The sequence below is a fragment of the Chiloscyllium plagiosum genome, chromosome 6 (assembly GCF_004010195.1).
Source record: "Chiloscyllium plagiosum isolate BGI_BamShark_2017 chromosome 6, ASM401019v2, whole genome shotgun sequence".
Classification (NCBI taxonomy): domain Eukaryota; kingdom Metazoa; phylum Chordata; class Chondrichthyes; order Orectolobiformes; family Hemiscylliidae; genus Chiloscyllium; species Chiloscyllium plagiosum.
In genome coordinates, this window is record NC_057715.1 from 101,203,193 (window position 1) to 101,218,955 (window position 15,763).

At 42.3% G+C, this 15,763-nt stretch overlaps 1 protein-coding gene across 1 annotated transcript in view; it reads right to left on the reverse strand.

Moving 5' to 3' along the window:
• Positions 1–15,763, reverse strand: part of gabrb3 (gamma-aminobutyric acid type A receptor subunit beta3) — a 312,930-nt gene that overhangs the window by 108,683 nt on the left and 188,484 nt on the right. Inside the window, exon 4 of the mRNA XM_043692280.1 lies at positions 1,729–1,949. Within this exon, the coding sequence (XP_043548215.1) occupies positions 1,729–1,949 (221 nt within the window). The remainder of the gene's footprint in view (positions 1–1,728; positions 1,950–15,763) is intronic.

Below are 15,763 nucleotides of genomic sequence, written 5' to 3' on the forward strand. Positions count from 1 at the left end.
TACATCGAATGAGAACATAGTTTCTTCCTTGTCTATGTGTATATTTCTAATGATGTCCAAGAATTTCTGTGTTGACTGTATAGAGTGCCTGGATCCTCTAATCAGGTGTTTCAATTTCTGCTATAGTTCTTTAGCCAGTTTGTGTGATGGTGTCTCTGGTAGTGATACTATGGGTCTGAGTGGGATGTTTGGTTTGTGCACTTTAGGTAGTCCATAGAATCTGGGGGTGTTGTTGCTTTCAGGTTTCATTCTCTGTAGGTCAAACCTGGTTATCTGTCCGTTTTTTTGTCGGTTCCTCAGTGTGTTGTTTATCCTATTGGTGAGCTGTGGGGTGGGGTCAAACTACCTCTTTTGGTAGGTGTTGGTATCTGCAAGTAGTTGTTGTGCTTTTTGGATGTAGTCTGCTTTGTCCAGGATGACCGTCATTCTGCTTTTGTCTGCTGGTAGTATGATTATGTACTTATCGTTTCTTAGTGCTTTTAGTGCTTCCCTCTCCTTGGTGTTGAGGTTATGTGTTTGTCTTTTCCTTGTTATTGGGTCACCTGGACCCAATATACCGGCCACTGCAGCGGACAGCTGGAACTGACAACTGGAAGTGGCAGGTACAAATCACTATAAATTCCGGAGGAAACATCACAGAAGCGCTTCACAGGAGGCTCCTAAGCACTGAGGATGTCACTTAGACAGGGACGAAACGTCTGCAACACAAATTCCCAGCTCAGCGAACAGAACCATAACATTGGTTAGAATATTGTCAATTATGGACTTTGAAGAATTCTTGCCAAATCCAGCATTCTTAAAGTGCCCCTCTGTAACACAACTGCAAAAATCCATGCAGGGCTAAAGCTATCTTTGGTTATTAAAAAAAAAATCAATTATAGCCCATATCTGGTGGTAATTACTGCTTTAACTCCCTTGCCCTCAGAAGAATCTGCAAACAGCCATCAAAACAATTCCCTGAAGCCACTAGTTAGCTGCAAATTTCAGATTATATTTTCTCTTTACAATTCTTCAAACCAATTATACAGATGTTTCAGCTTTCCACCATTGGCAGTCTGACTATATCTTTATTATTACTGTAAGTGCCCATTTTGGGACTGGGACACTTTTTTTTTCCCTCTTATTTACAAAATGGAAATTATTATGTTGGGAGTAGCACTGAGGTATTTAATGTGCGAGATGGAAATTTTCCTTCCGTTTCAACAAAAGGTCCCTTTGCTGACCTGTGCTCTGCCCTGTCCTGACATATGTTGTGCCCAAATCATCTGGTATCTCTGGTACACACTAGAGGGAGAATCTACAATATTCTGGGACTGAGCGAAAAAAATATCTTGATGCTTCTAAGGCAGGAGAAAATTAAATCAGAATTCAAAAATGCTACAAATTATATATGAATCTAAGTATGAGTGGTTAATTAATTTGCAAGGGAAATTTCTCTCTGCCTAGTTACATGAGATGTATTTGCATATTTCTACCCTGTTTTCAATTTGCACTCACTGCGGGGCTTTCCGGATACAGAAACGAAACCTGACCAGACAAAAGCTGACTTATGACGGCACCGGGGTGGTGAAAGGAAATGAGCACCGACTGGGTTGCATGCTTACTACAGGTTTTATTCTCCCTGGCTTGCCTGAGGTCAGCATTACAATCTGCCGGGATCCGAACTGCCTTCCCAACACGCAAGCTTTGGTACATTGCCAGGTCAATGAAGAAGGGTCGAACACAAACCTCAGTCCGTAGAGCACTGTTCCATCCGGGTGAAGGCGGATCATTCTGTTCTTCACCGTGACACCGTGCACAAATGATTTCTTGTCGTTCAGGAAGTATGTGTCAGGCACCCAGAGCTGATCTGCCACTCGATTGTCTAGAGTCAGGTTGAGAGGTATCCCTGAATAAGCAAGCCTCTTGTCCCTCCAGTATTGTTGGAAATACATTGTTATCGTGTAATCCTGTAAGAGAAGTGACAGAAAAGCTATCAGCGGTGTTTCACTGAGGAATTCTTTCATGCTTTAGATACTGTACACAAATGGAATGAGAGTAAATGAACCATATAAAATCCTTCTGAGCAAGCACTTAGTGGAGTGAACATGTGGATATATGAGAATCTGCACAGACACTGGGATATAAATCAGTGTAACGATTCAGTGATCTGGCTGGAAAGTATGGAACCAAAAACAATATTGGGATAATTCATTTTGGATGCTTTCACTGTAGCTTCAATCAAACATGCTACACCTTGTTAGCAATGAAGCACAGTCTTGTCAGGAGCTGGAGACAGTGACAAAAGGAAGTCATTTTAAAGCACACATCAGACTGCATTTATAATATGGAGTTATAGAGTAATAGAGGCATATGCACAGAAACGGGCCCTTCGGTCCAACTTGTCCCTGCCGACCAGGTTTCCTCAACTGAACAAATCCCATTTGCCTGCTTATGGCCCATATCCTTCGAAGTCTTTCCTATCCATGTACCTGTCTAAATGTCTTTTAAATGTTGTATGTGTACCCGCCCAGCTTCCTCTGGCAGCTCATTCCATTCACGCACCAACCCCTGTGTGAAAAGGTTGCCCTTCAAGTCCTTTTAAATTCTTCCTCTCTCATCTTAAGCCTATGCCCTCTAGTTTTGAACGCCCCTACGCTGGGAAAAAGACCTGGCTTTTCACCTTCGCTATGTGTTTCATAATTTTATAAACCTTCTAAGTTCCATTTGAAAGAAGTGCCCCTATTCAGCCTATCCAGCCTCCCGTTTTGGTAACATCCTTGTAAATCTTTTTTGCACCCTTTCCAGTTTAATAACTTCCTCCCAATACTAGAATTGTACACAGTACTCCATATGTGGCCTTACTAATGTTTCATACAGCTGTAACATGATTTCCCAACTCCTGTACTCAGTGATCTGACCGATGAAGGCAAGCATACCAAATGCCTCCTTCACCACCCTGTCTACCTGAGACGCCATTTTCAAGGACCCCTAGGTTTCTCTGTTCGACAACACGCGCCAGGGCTCTACGATTACTTGTGGAAGTTCTGCCATGGTTTGTCTTACCAAAATGCAACTCCTTGCATTTATCTAAATTAAACTTCATCTGCCATTCCTCGGCCCACTGGCCAAGTTGATCAAGTTCTCATTGTACTCTTAGATAACCTTCTTCACTCCACTACCATTAATTTTGGTGTCATCCGCAAACTGACTAATCATGCCTCCTATATGCTCATCCAAATCATCTGTATAAATGACATTAATTGTTTATATAATATGAGACTGGGAATTCAGTAGTACGGCCAGCTTTGAGGAAATTCAGTTGCCTTTCCTTGCAAAACATTCCGGCTATGATTCTTCTGAATTTTGTGTCCCTAAATAATTATTCATGTTAAAGATTTAAGAATGAGATAGAATACAAAAAATGGCCAATGACCAACAATGTCTGATCCTTTCACAAATCAAATACATTCCACCCAATCTACTGCAAATGACAATGTTACGTATCAAACTAAACTTAACTCTGGTTGAGAGCCTGAATCGCACTGCACTACATAGATTTATTCAATGAGTATTGTTCGCTTTTGGAAAAAAGAAATGGCTTTCAATTGGAGTAATCACCTGAAAACAGATATTGTGTGTTGTGCCTAGATCTGAGGAGATCTCTGTAGCTCTGAGTCATGCATTAACTATGTGTATATTAATTGTGACAACAAATAATGGTTTTAGCAGGGTCCCAGGAGGGATGGTGGCTCAGCAGTTAGCACTGCTGCCACATGGTGCAGGGACCGGGGCTCGATTTCACCCTCGTGCGACTGTCTGTGTGGAGTTTGCACATTCTCCCTGTCTGCGTGTGTTTCCTCCAGGTGTTGCGGTTTCCTCCCACAGTCAAAAGATGTGCAGGTTGGGTGGATTGGCAATGCTAAACTGCCCATAGTGTCCAGGGATGTGCAGGCCAGGTGGATTAGCCCTGAGAAATACAGGGTCATAGGCTGGACGGGGTGCGTCTGGGTGGGCTGCTCTTCAATGTGATCTTGATGGCCTGCTTCCACGCTGTCGGGATTCTATAATAAAATCTATGCTTTACCCGGGTAACTTCCACCATCCCTGCAGCCTGCTGAACTCGATGCACTGCTCAAATTCGGATGTCTTTTGTATACCCATTGACGTTCTGTGCTTTCAGATATTTCAGCCCCTTAAGCTGCTCTTCAAGTATTACCTTCTCAAACTTCTTAGGATCTTTATTATCCTTCAACGCATGGATAATTCCTCTCTTTGCTTTGCCAATATTTTCTGATGAGCCTTGGTGCCAGATTTTCTCTGTTAATGAACTTTTGAAGTCGCTTTGGGACATTTCAACTAGATTAAAAGGTGCTAAATAGAACATAAGAACAGGAATGGACCACTCAGTCCATCAATCCTATCTCATCATTCAATATGATTATGGCTAATCAAACACATCAATGCCTTTCACCCACCCCATCCCATAACCCTGTATGCCACTGGTAATCAGAAATCTATCAGTTTCTCTCCTAAACATACTCAAAGAATGAGCCTCCACAGTCTTCTGTGGTCGAGAATTCCTAGGGGCCACAACCCTCTGAGTAAACAAAGATTCTTTTCATCTCGGACTTAAGTGGCATCCCCCTTATTTTTAAATTGTGCCCTAGTTCTACACTCTCTAATGAGGGAAACATCTTAGCTGCATCTACGCTGTCTATCCCTTTAGGTTTTTTTTTTTAGTTTCAATGGGATCACCTTAAAAATTCTTCAAAATGCTAGCGAAGACAGGTCCACTTTGCCCAATCCCTCTTCATAGGATAGCCCTGCCATGCCAGGAAAATAAATACAAACTGTTATTACATCCAAATACATGAATGAGGACTAGCAATAAGTCATCCACTGCCTTGAGCCTGCTCTGACTTCTATGGCTGGTCTGACAGCAATCCCGAATCTACATTCCAGGTTATCTCTGGTAACCTTTGACCTTCTTGCTTTGCAATAATCTACCACTGTTTTCAAAGCATGCAAATATTCTGCTTCCACTACCTTTTTCAGAAAATGAGTTCCAAAGACCCATGGCCCACTGAATGAAAGAAGAAATTCACCTTAGCCGTTTTAAGGACGACCCTTACATTTTAGTGTCCCTCAGTTTTGTAAATAATTCCTCTTTACACTCTCCACATGTACTCTGTCAAAACCTCTTGGGATCATACACATTTCATCCAAATGCTTCTCATCTTTGAAACTCCAATGGATACAAGCCGAGCATGTTCAAACTTTCCTCGTAAGCCAACAGCCCCATTCCAGGTATTAGTCTAGTAAGCCTCCTCTAAATTTTTACTAACACATTTAGATCCTTTCTTACATAAAGTGACAAATACTGTGTAAAATGCTCCAGATGCAGTCTCAACGGTGCCTGTAGAACTGAAGCAGAACCTTACCACTTTAGTATTCAGTCTCCCATGCTATAAATGATAACTCTATTAGCTTCCTAATTACTTGCTATACCTACATATAACCTTTTGCAATTCGTGCATAATGATATCTATATCTCTGCCTTTCAGAGCTCTGCAATTTTTCACCATTTAGACAATGTGCTTCTTTTTTGTTCTTCCTGCCAAAATGGATATTTTTCGACATTATATGCCATTTACCACACCTTTGCACACTCACTTAACCTGACTATATCTTTTTAGTGTCTCCTTATCTCATCTTCACACTGAAAAATTGAAACCAAGGCACGTATAATCCCGCCAGCTTTTTTTTAAGACTCGAGGATGGAATCCATCAGGACCCAGGCACTTATCAGCTTGTAGCTCCAACAATTTACTCCGTTCCACTTCTGTAGTGAATGTGATTTTTCTGTGCTTTCTCTCCCTTCTGTTCCCTGATTTACAGTTATCCCTGGGATCTTACTTGCATCATCTGTAGCAAAGATTGATGCAAAGTACCTGTCTAAATCATCAGCCATTTACTTATCTCTCAGGAAAATGCGCATGTTGTTAATTCTCTTCTTGAGTATTGCTATTTGGAGAAAATGAAAGACTTTCAATTGGAGCAACGTTGAAGACTGGTATTATATCTGGTCCAGTTCTGAACTTTTCCATAGTTGTTTGTCTTTTCTTTGATAGTATCTTTTGTGTTTTTAGTTGACCACAGATCGTGGGTGGTTCACTAAAATGCTTGGAACTTATTTTTCACATTAGAATGTGTCTATTCCATGAATCGGGAAATATACCTTTAAATGTCTGCCACTACATCTCTACTGACCAATCCTTTATCTATATTGTTAATTTACTTTAGCCAGCTCTGCTTTGATGTCCCCATAATTGGCCTTACTTAAATTAACAAAAAGACAATCTCTGACCTCGTGCTTACTCCATTAAATGGAATGTAAAATTCAGTCATATTTGACCATAAGATATAGGAGCAGAATTATGCCATTTGACCCATTGAGTCTGCTCCACACTTCAATCACGGCTGGTATGTTTCTCAACCCCATTCACCTGCCTCCTCCCCATAACCATTATTCCTCTAATTAATCAAGAATCTACCTATCTTTCTCTGCGTTCAAGGCACTAAATGACTTGATCTCCACAGCCCTTTGTAGCAATTAATTCCATAGATTCGCCCACCCTCTGGCTGAAGAAATTCCTCCTCATCTCAGTTCTAAATGGTCATTCCCTTCAATCTCAAGTTGTGCCCTATGGCCCTCATCTCTCCTACTAGTTGAAAACATCTTCTCCATGTCCAATCTATCCAGGCCCCCTTGGTATTCTGTAAGTTTCAATAGATTTCCCCTCATCCTTCTAAACTTCATTGAGTACTGATCCAGAGTCCTCAATAGCTCCTCATATGACAAGCCCTTCATCACTAGGATCATTTTTGTAAAGTAGTTCCTCTGGACCTCCTCCAACGCCATCACATCCTTCCTTTGATCCAGGACCCAAAACTGCTCACAATATTTCAAATGCAGTCTGATCAGAGCCTTATACAGCCTCAACAGTACATTTCTTATACTCTAGCCCTCTCGAAATGAATGTGAATATTGCATTTGCCTTCCTAACTGCCAATTAAACCTGCATGTGAATCATAAGACAGTACTGAACGAGGACACTCAGTCCCTTTGCACTTCAGATTTCTGAAGCCTTTACCCATTTAGAAAATCTCCTACACCTCTATTATTGCAACTTCACTCTTTCCCAGTATTCCATTTGCCACTTTTTTGCCTACTCTCCTAGCCTGTCCAAATCCTTCAGCAGCCTCTCCTCTTCCTCAATGCCACCTGTGCCTCCACCTATCTTTGAGTCACCTGTAAACTTAGCAACAAGATCCTCAGTTCCTTTGTCCACTTTGTTAAAGTATAATGCAAAACGTCATAGTCCCAATACTGACGCCTGCGGAACTTTATGGATTACTGACTGCCATTCTGAAAAAGATCCCTTTATCTTCACAGTCTGTCTTCTGCCAGCGAGCCAATCTCCATCCATTCCAGTACCTTCCCCATAACACCATAGGTTCTTAAGTTATTTAGTAGCCAACTGCATTGCACCTAATCAAAGGCCTTCTGGAAATCCAAATAGATTATAACTACTGGCTTTCCTTTGTTTAACTTGCTCATTAGTTTCTCAAAGAATTCTAACCAATTTGTCAGGCATGTCTTCCCCTTGGCAAAGCCACACTGACTCAGCCCTCTTTAATCGTGCACTTCCAAGTTATCAGCAATTTCATTCTTAATAATGAATTCTAAAGTCTTACCAACAAAGATCAGGCTAACAGGCCTATAGCTTTCTGTCTTCTGCCTCTTTCACTTCTTAAATAAGGGTGTTATATTAGTAATGTTCCAGCTCTCTGGAATCCTCTCTGACTCCAGTAATTCATTCATGATCATCACCCAAACCTCCACAATCTCCTTCCGAACTTTGGGGTGCAGTCATAGAGTTGTAGAGATGCACAGCACAGAAACAGACCCTTCGGTCCAACTCATCAAAGCCAACTGGATATCCTAAATTAATCTATTCCCATTTGCCAGTATTTGGCCCATATCCCTCTGAACCCTTCCCATCTAGATGCTTTTCAAATGTTATAATTGTACCAGCCTCCACCACTTCCTCTGGGAGCCCATTCCATACACGCATCACCGTCTTCGTGAAACGGTTGCCCCTTAGGTCACTTTTACACTTTCCCCTCTCACCTTAAACCTATGCCCTATAGTTTTGGACTCCCCACCCCGGGGAAAAAACCTTGTCTATTCACCCTATCCACGTCCTTCATTATTTTATAAACCTCTATAAGGTTGCCCCTCAACCTCCGACACTTCAGGAAAAATAGCGCCAGCCTATTCAGCCTCTCCCTAAAGTTCTAACCCTCCAACCCTATCAATATCCTTGTAATTCTTTTCTGAATCCTTTCAAGCTTCACAGCATTTTTCCAGCAGGAGGAAGACGAGAATTGCACGCAGTATTCCAAAAGTGGCCTAACCAATGTCCTGTACAGCTACAACATGACCTCCCAACTCCTATACTCTAATCAATAAAGGAAAGCATATCAAAAACCTTCTTCACTACCCTGTCTAGCTGCAACTCCACTTTCAAGGAACTCTGAACCTACATTCCAAGAGTAAGTAATCTAATCTAATCTAATCTCTTTGTTCAGCAACACTCCCCAGGACCTTACCATTAAGTGAATAAGTCCTGCCTGATTTGCTTTTCCAAAATGCAAACCCTCATGTTTATCTAAATTGAACTCCAACTGCCACTCCTTGGCCCATTGGTCCATCTGATCAAGATCACATTGTACACCGAGGTAACCTTCTTTGCTGTCCACTACACCTCCAATTTTGGTTTCATCTGCAAACTCTCTAACCATACCTCCTATGTTCCTATCCAAATCATTTATATAAATCATGAAAAGGAGTGGCCCCAGCAATGATCCTTATGGCACTCCACTGGTCACAGTTTTCCAGCCTGAAAAGCAACCCTTCACCACCACCCTATGCCTTCTACCTTTGAGCCAGTTCTGTATCCAATTAGTTAGTTCTCCCTGTATTCCATGTGATCTAACCTTGCTATCCAGTCTATCATGAGGAACCTTGGTAAACACCTTACTGAAGTCCATGTAGATCTCATCCAACGCTCTGCCCTCATCAATCCTCTTTGTTACTTCTTCAAAAAAACTCAATGAAGTTAGAAAGACATGATTTTCCACGCACAAAGCCATGTTGACTACACCTAATCAGTCCTTGCCTTTCCAAATACATGTATATCCTGTCCCTCAGGATTCCATCTAACAACTTTCCCACCACTGATATCAGGCTCACTGGTCTATCGCTCCCTGGCATTTCCTTACCACTTTTCCAAAATAGTGGCAAGGTGTTGGCTAACCTCCAGTCTTCTGGCATCACACCTGTGGTTATCAATGATACAAGTATCTCAGCAACAGGCCTAGAAATCACTTCCGTAGCCTCCCACAAATTTCCTGAGTACACCTGATCAGCTCCTGGGGATTTAGATTTATCCACATTCAGACCTTTTAGCTTCCTCAGCAACTTTTCTTTGCAGATGGCCACTGCACTTACCTCCACCCCTTGGCTCCCTTATGGTCACTGCTATATAGGAGCTCCTTGACTATGCAATCATTAATTAATTAGTCCTATATCATTGCACAATATCCAGTCTGATTCTTGGCTCACATTCAGAACATACTGATCTCAGAAAATACACTAAAAACGTTCTTGAACTCTTCATTGTGATTATATTTTCCCAGCTGACCTTTCCAGTCCAGGTGTAAGTTAAAATGTCCCATGATTATCTTCATACCTTCCGACAAGCTCTCATTACTTATTCCTTTCTCTTCTGCCCTACCATGTGGTTACACTCGGGGAGCCTGTGGATCGCTCCCAAACATCTACCCAAACTATCTTGGTTTCTTGAACTCAGGCCAACACGCTTTATTTATTTACTTGTGCAATGTGGGATTGGCTGGCTGAGCCAGAGTTTATTCGTATCCCTAGTTGCCCTCAAAAAGGTGGTGGTGAGCTGCCTCTTGAACCACTGCAATCCATGTGATGTAGGTAGACTCACAGTGCCATTAGGGAGGGGATTATGCTGTTACCATCATTAACCAACAAGGCCACCCCTCCACCTCTTTCCACTTTTCTGTATTCTTAAATGTCCTGTACCTTTAAATATGCATGTCCCATCCATGTTATTCTGCAGTCATGTCTCTACAATAGCCAGAGACCATGGTAATTCATTTTTATGTGTACTCTTAGTTCATTTGCTCGTTTCAAATGTTAAGTGCATGCAGATAGAGAGCCTTCTTTGCTTTCACTCTCTTTGTAAATTTGAGTTTTATCTGTTGTTCCACTCTTAGATTCAAGCTCTCTATCCATTCCTGTCCTCGTCTGTTCAATATTTCCATATTAATTTCTTTCTCTTTGTTTTTGACTCTTTTCGTTCATTTGCTACACCTACCAAAATTTAATCTCTTATCTTGCGAACTGCACTCTACCATAAAACTTTGTGCAGATATGCAGTAACCAAATATGTACAATAAATGCAGAAAAATGCAAGAAAATCTCAGCAGATTAGAGAGCAACTGAACTGTGACCAGAGCTGTTCTTGATTTGGTGGTACACACAAACTGTTTCTCTCTTCACAGAGGTGTCTGGCCTGCTCTGTGTCCAAAACGTTTTCTACTTTAGCTTCAAATTTCCATTTTGTTTGGTCTAAACTTAAACACAGCTATCACTATTTTATGGCAAGTGCCTCTCAATTATTTACCTTTGAGGAATGATGGTTGGCTACACTCAGGATTATCAGCTAAAAGCTCACAGTATCAGTCACATCTGTGAAAAGAGACCTCAGGCCTGGAGATGGTCATCAGAGAAACAGCATCTCTCAGCGTGCAGTAGCTAAGAACAGTCTAATGGGTCTCAACATGCCCCATTACCTTTCAATTTTCAGTTTGGGGAAGAAGAGGTACCCACAAGGAAGGACTGGGAATTTGTGTGCTTGGACAGAGCTATCAGCACTCTATGGCAGGTAGTGCAGAGCAGCAAAGGGAATCTCTCTCTCTCTCTCACACACACGCAGACACGCAGACACACACACACACACACAGACTTTCAGTCCCACACACACACACAAGAACACACACATACATGTGTAGACACACGTGTGTGCACACACACGAGTACACAGACGTGTACACACACACGTGTACACACATACACACGTATATACACATGTGTTCACACACGCATACACACATATGTTGAGCATAACCACATGAATGCAGTGAAAAATGCAGATGAAATAAAATCACATAGAATTAGGTAGAATTTATTGCAGAGGAACGTGCCATTCAGGTCTATGCCAGTGATTATTCTGCACACCACGCGCTACCATATCACCTGACCCTGTCCAACAACAACAATTTATATTTATGTAGCATCTTTAATGCAATAAAACAATCCTTAGGAGTATTACAAAATATGACAACATCCCACGAGGAAATATTTGACAGTTGCAAGTGACAGCCAATCCTCAGTAATAATGCACCCCAAATGGCACCATCAAATTCACCACTACAACCTATAACTCCTAAATTAGTTGTTTTTCGCAAAATAGATTAATTACCTTGTAGCACTAACTGGCTGAGCTAATTAGTGACCAAAAGGGAAAGAAAGCCTGTTATTTTTCAGGTTTCTACTGGGTGTCGGAAGAATTAAATATTTAATTCTTTGGAAGTGGGGGTGGGGGTTTGAGGTGAAAGATAACCTGAAATTAATTTCAACTACTTGTGTAAAACATCTCAGACCCCAAGAGAAAGAAATGACTTAGCTCCACTGTGCTTTTGATTTGCAATATTTAATTCTGACAGATCCAATTATGTTCTCCTTTCACTGAAACAACTAGGAAATGTAAATGTAGAACAGTAAGCACGAGATGAGGTAACTCAAGTGAACTATTCAAGATGTCAGATTTCCTTCCCTCGTTAGCTCCACACCCCAACTCCACGTTTAACAGCACGGTGAATCAGTGGTTAGCACTGCTGCCTCACAGTGTCAGTGATTAGGGTTTGATTCCACCCTCAGGCGACTATCTGTGTGGAGTCTGCACATTCTCTCTGTGTCTGCCTGGGTTTGCTCTGGATGTTTCCTCCCACTGGCCATGCTAAATTGCTCATAGTGTCCAGGGATGTACAGGCCAGGTGGATAAGCCATGGGGAATGTTAAAGGTAGGGAGCTGGGTCTGGATGGGATGCATTTTGGAGGGTCGGTGTGGACTTGATGGGCAGAATGGCCTGCTTCCACACTGGAGGATTCTATAATTCTAGACCAATATTCATATGCTGAATTACGCAACAAAAGGCTGTGAGAGATTTAGAAAGGTTTTATTGTGAATCTACACCTTAGGCCCAGCAGTAGTTTTCATTTTTCCTGGACCACGGGCAGCTCCATTTATTCCCTTTCCTGAGGAAGTCAGCTCTTGACATTTTTAATTAACCCAGTTAGGCACAATATAACATGTGGCTGGAGCAAGTGAGATTCAAACGCAGGTCTCTGGTCCAGATGTAGGGACACTACCACAAGAGGCTTAGGAAGTTATTACTTTTCTTTTTCTTGCCAGAAATGCTACTACTCACCTCTGACTACCTTTGTCCAATGCCAAACCACCCGTATTTCTCATTAGAAGAATAATTACAATCACAGCCGGTCAGGGTAACTCAAAGTGAGGGAAAGGTAGATTGAGAGGAAGGGGACTAAATTGAAAAGGAGCTGAAGGTCAGGAAATTTACATATATGTATAATATATACGCATACATGCACACATATATTTTCACCAGTTCAGTGATGTTCTTAAACAATGTTGGAGGAGGTGGGAATGGAAGCTAAGCTTCCTTGCTCAGAGCAAGAGACTCTAACAAGACACCACATGAGATGTTTTCTGCATAAGCACCAATACCAAGTCCACTAAGCATTAATTTGTGTTTCAAGCTCTTCTGGTTGACACTTGTAGGGACCTGCACCCTAACCTCAACTAGAATATTGGGGGTTGTGGATTGGAGTCAGCTGGGGGTGGGGAATGTGGGAGCATTGGTGGCCTAGAAGGTTGCTAGTTACCACGAGCAGATTAGAGGTGGCAGCTCCATTCCTCCGAGACATGAGGTCCTGCCTTAAAGGCCCTGCCAAATAACCACACCCAGAGCATTCTGCCACACTTTCTGGGTCAGGTAGGTATGGTTTTGGGGTTTCACAGGTTGCTACGCTGGAAGGCTGACTGTCTACTGGGTTAATTGAGCATGCCATCTGCCTGTCTACCTCAACCACCAGCACTATCTTCAAACTCATCGGCAGAATAGAGTAAAATAAAGCCCATTGTCTCCAAAGATTTGCAGTCACATGACAATTTGGTGAAAGGATAAGTGGACAGGGGCAAATTGGAAAATGGGAGAGAGCACAGACCCAATTCAGCAAATGTCCTCTATCTATGTGATTCAATGGGGAGTTGGCGATGTAACCAGAATGTCACAGGCTAATATTCTGGGGAAATTGGTTCAAATCATGCCATGGTGGGTGGCCAAAACTAGATTTCAATCTAAAACAAAATCTTGAATCAAATTTAGGCGAATGGGTTTCAATTGTCATAAAACCCATTTTGATTCACTGATGTCCTTTCGGAAATAAAATCTACCATCTAGACTGGTCTGGTCTGCATGCGATACCAGATCCACTGTGATTAATTCTGACTATCCTGCAGTAAATTATGGATGTACTATAAGTCTTAACTTCGTGAGGAACTGCCACATCCCACGAACAAATTGTGGACTTCAAAAGAATAGCACACAATCTTCAAATCAGAACTTGGAGCGAAACCAGATGGAAGAGAAAATCTCACCTATTCTACCCCTCAACCAGATGCTGGGAAAATTGGAGCTTTCAGTTCTGGCTTGCCTTTTCTTTTCAAAAAAGCCCAGCAAGTTATAACCCCAGTGTTATGGTCTGGAGAATACATGTTAATGATCCGTTCCTTGGTGAGCTTTAAATGATGAGAGGGCAGATCAATTAGGCGCTTAACTGCAGCAGTCAGTACAGTCTATTCATTGCCATCGATATTTCTTTCCTTGCTGATTTTAAAACTTGGTGCAGTTCCTTTTGCTTGTGCAGGGTGCTTTGCTGTTCCATCATTTAGCCTGTAACAGACTACTTTCCAGAGACCTGCCCTCATTGAGGAGGGAGCAAAGGACTCAATCTCAACCTCAGAACCAGACAACACCCAGCACCTATTTCACAGAATTACAGAACTGTTATGGAGCAGTAGGAGGTCATTTGGTCCATCGTGTTTGCACCAGCTCTTCAGACGAGCATCATTACCTGATGCCACTCTCCTGTCTTTCCCCACACCCTTGCACACTATCTTTATCATAATAATAATCTGATGCCCTCTTGAAGGCAATTGGTCCTGCCTTAATCACATTTCCAGACTGTGCATTCCATCCTGTGTGAAAATTAGTCTCTTATATCATCCTTGCTTCGAATGCAGATTACATTAAATCCATGCCCTTGTGCCTTTCACGAGTGGGAATAGCTTTTCCCCATCAACTTTGTCCAGGCCCCTCATGATTTTGAAAACCTCTATCAAATCTCCTCTCAGCCTTCTTCTCTCCAAGGAGAACCGTCTCAATTTCTTCAAACAATCCTCATAACTGATGTTTCTCATTCCTGGAACCATTCTTGTAAGTCATTTCTGCACGCTCTCCAATGCTCAGGAAATATGGAAGCTAAAAGGAAAGGGGCAGCTGTCAGATCCAACAGGCAAGTGCTTTTCTCACACTGTTTGTGGGCCAGGAGAAGCAGGGTGTTTGGGCCTGGCCCCATATGCAATACTGCAACGGTCTACTTTCCTCCATGTTATCTTCAACTGGCCCCACAATCTCTTTCTGCAATCACTTTCTGACTGGTCCTCAATTTGTCCTACATTGACCATCTTCTGATATTTCCAAGTTCCTTTTCCCAACTTCTCCATTCCCCTTCCCTGGTCTGTAGTCACTTTGCTGCCTCCCAATATTTTTGTGAAGGGCAGGTCGTGCCTCACAAACCTTATTGAATTCTTTGAGAAGGTGACTAAGGAGGTAGACGAGGGTAAAGTGGTAGATGTGGTGTATATGGATTTTAGTAAGGCGTTTGATAAGGTTCCCCATGGTAGGCTACTGCAAAAAATATGGAGGTATGGCATTGAGGGTGAGTTGCAGGTTTGGATTAGGAATTGGCTGGCTGGAAGAAGACAGAGGGTAGTAGTTGATGGCAAAGGTTCATCTTGGAGTGCAGTTACTAGCGGTGTTCCGCAAGGATCTGTTTTGGGACCATTGCTGTTTGTCATTTTTATAAATGACCTGGAAGAGGGGTTAGAAGGTTGGGTGAGCAAGTTTGCGGAAGACACGAAAGTCGGAGGAGTTGTAGACAGTGAGAAAGGATGTGGCAGGTTACAGCAGGATATAGAGAAGCTGCAGAGCTGGGCAGAAAGGTGGCAAATGGAATTCAATGTAGCTAAGTGTGAGGTGATTCACTTTGGGAAGAATAACAAAAAGATGGGGTACTGGGCTAATGGTCGGATACTTGGTAGTGTGGATGAGCAGAGGGATCTTGGTGTCCATGTACACAGATCTCTGAAAGTTGCCACCCAGGTAAATAGTGCGGTGAGGAAGGCATATGGCGTACTGGCTTTTATTGGTAGAGGAATTGAGTTCCGGAGTACTGAGGCCATGTTGCAGTTGT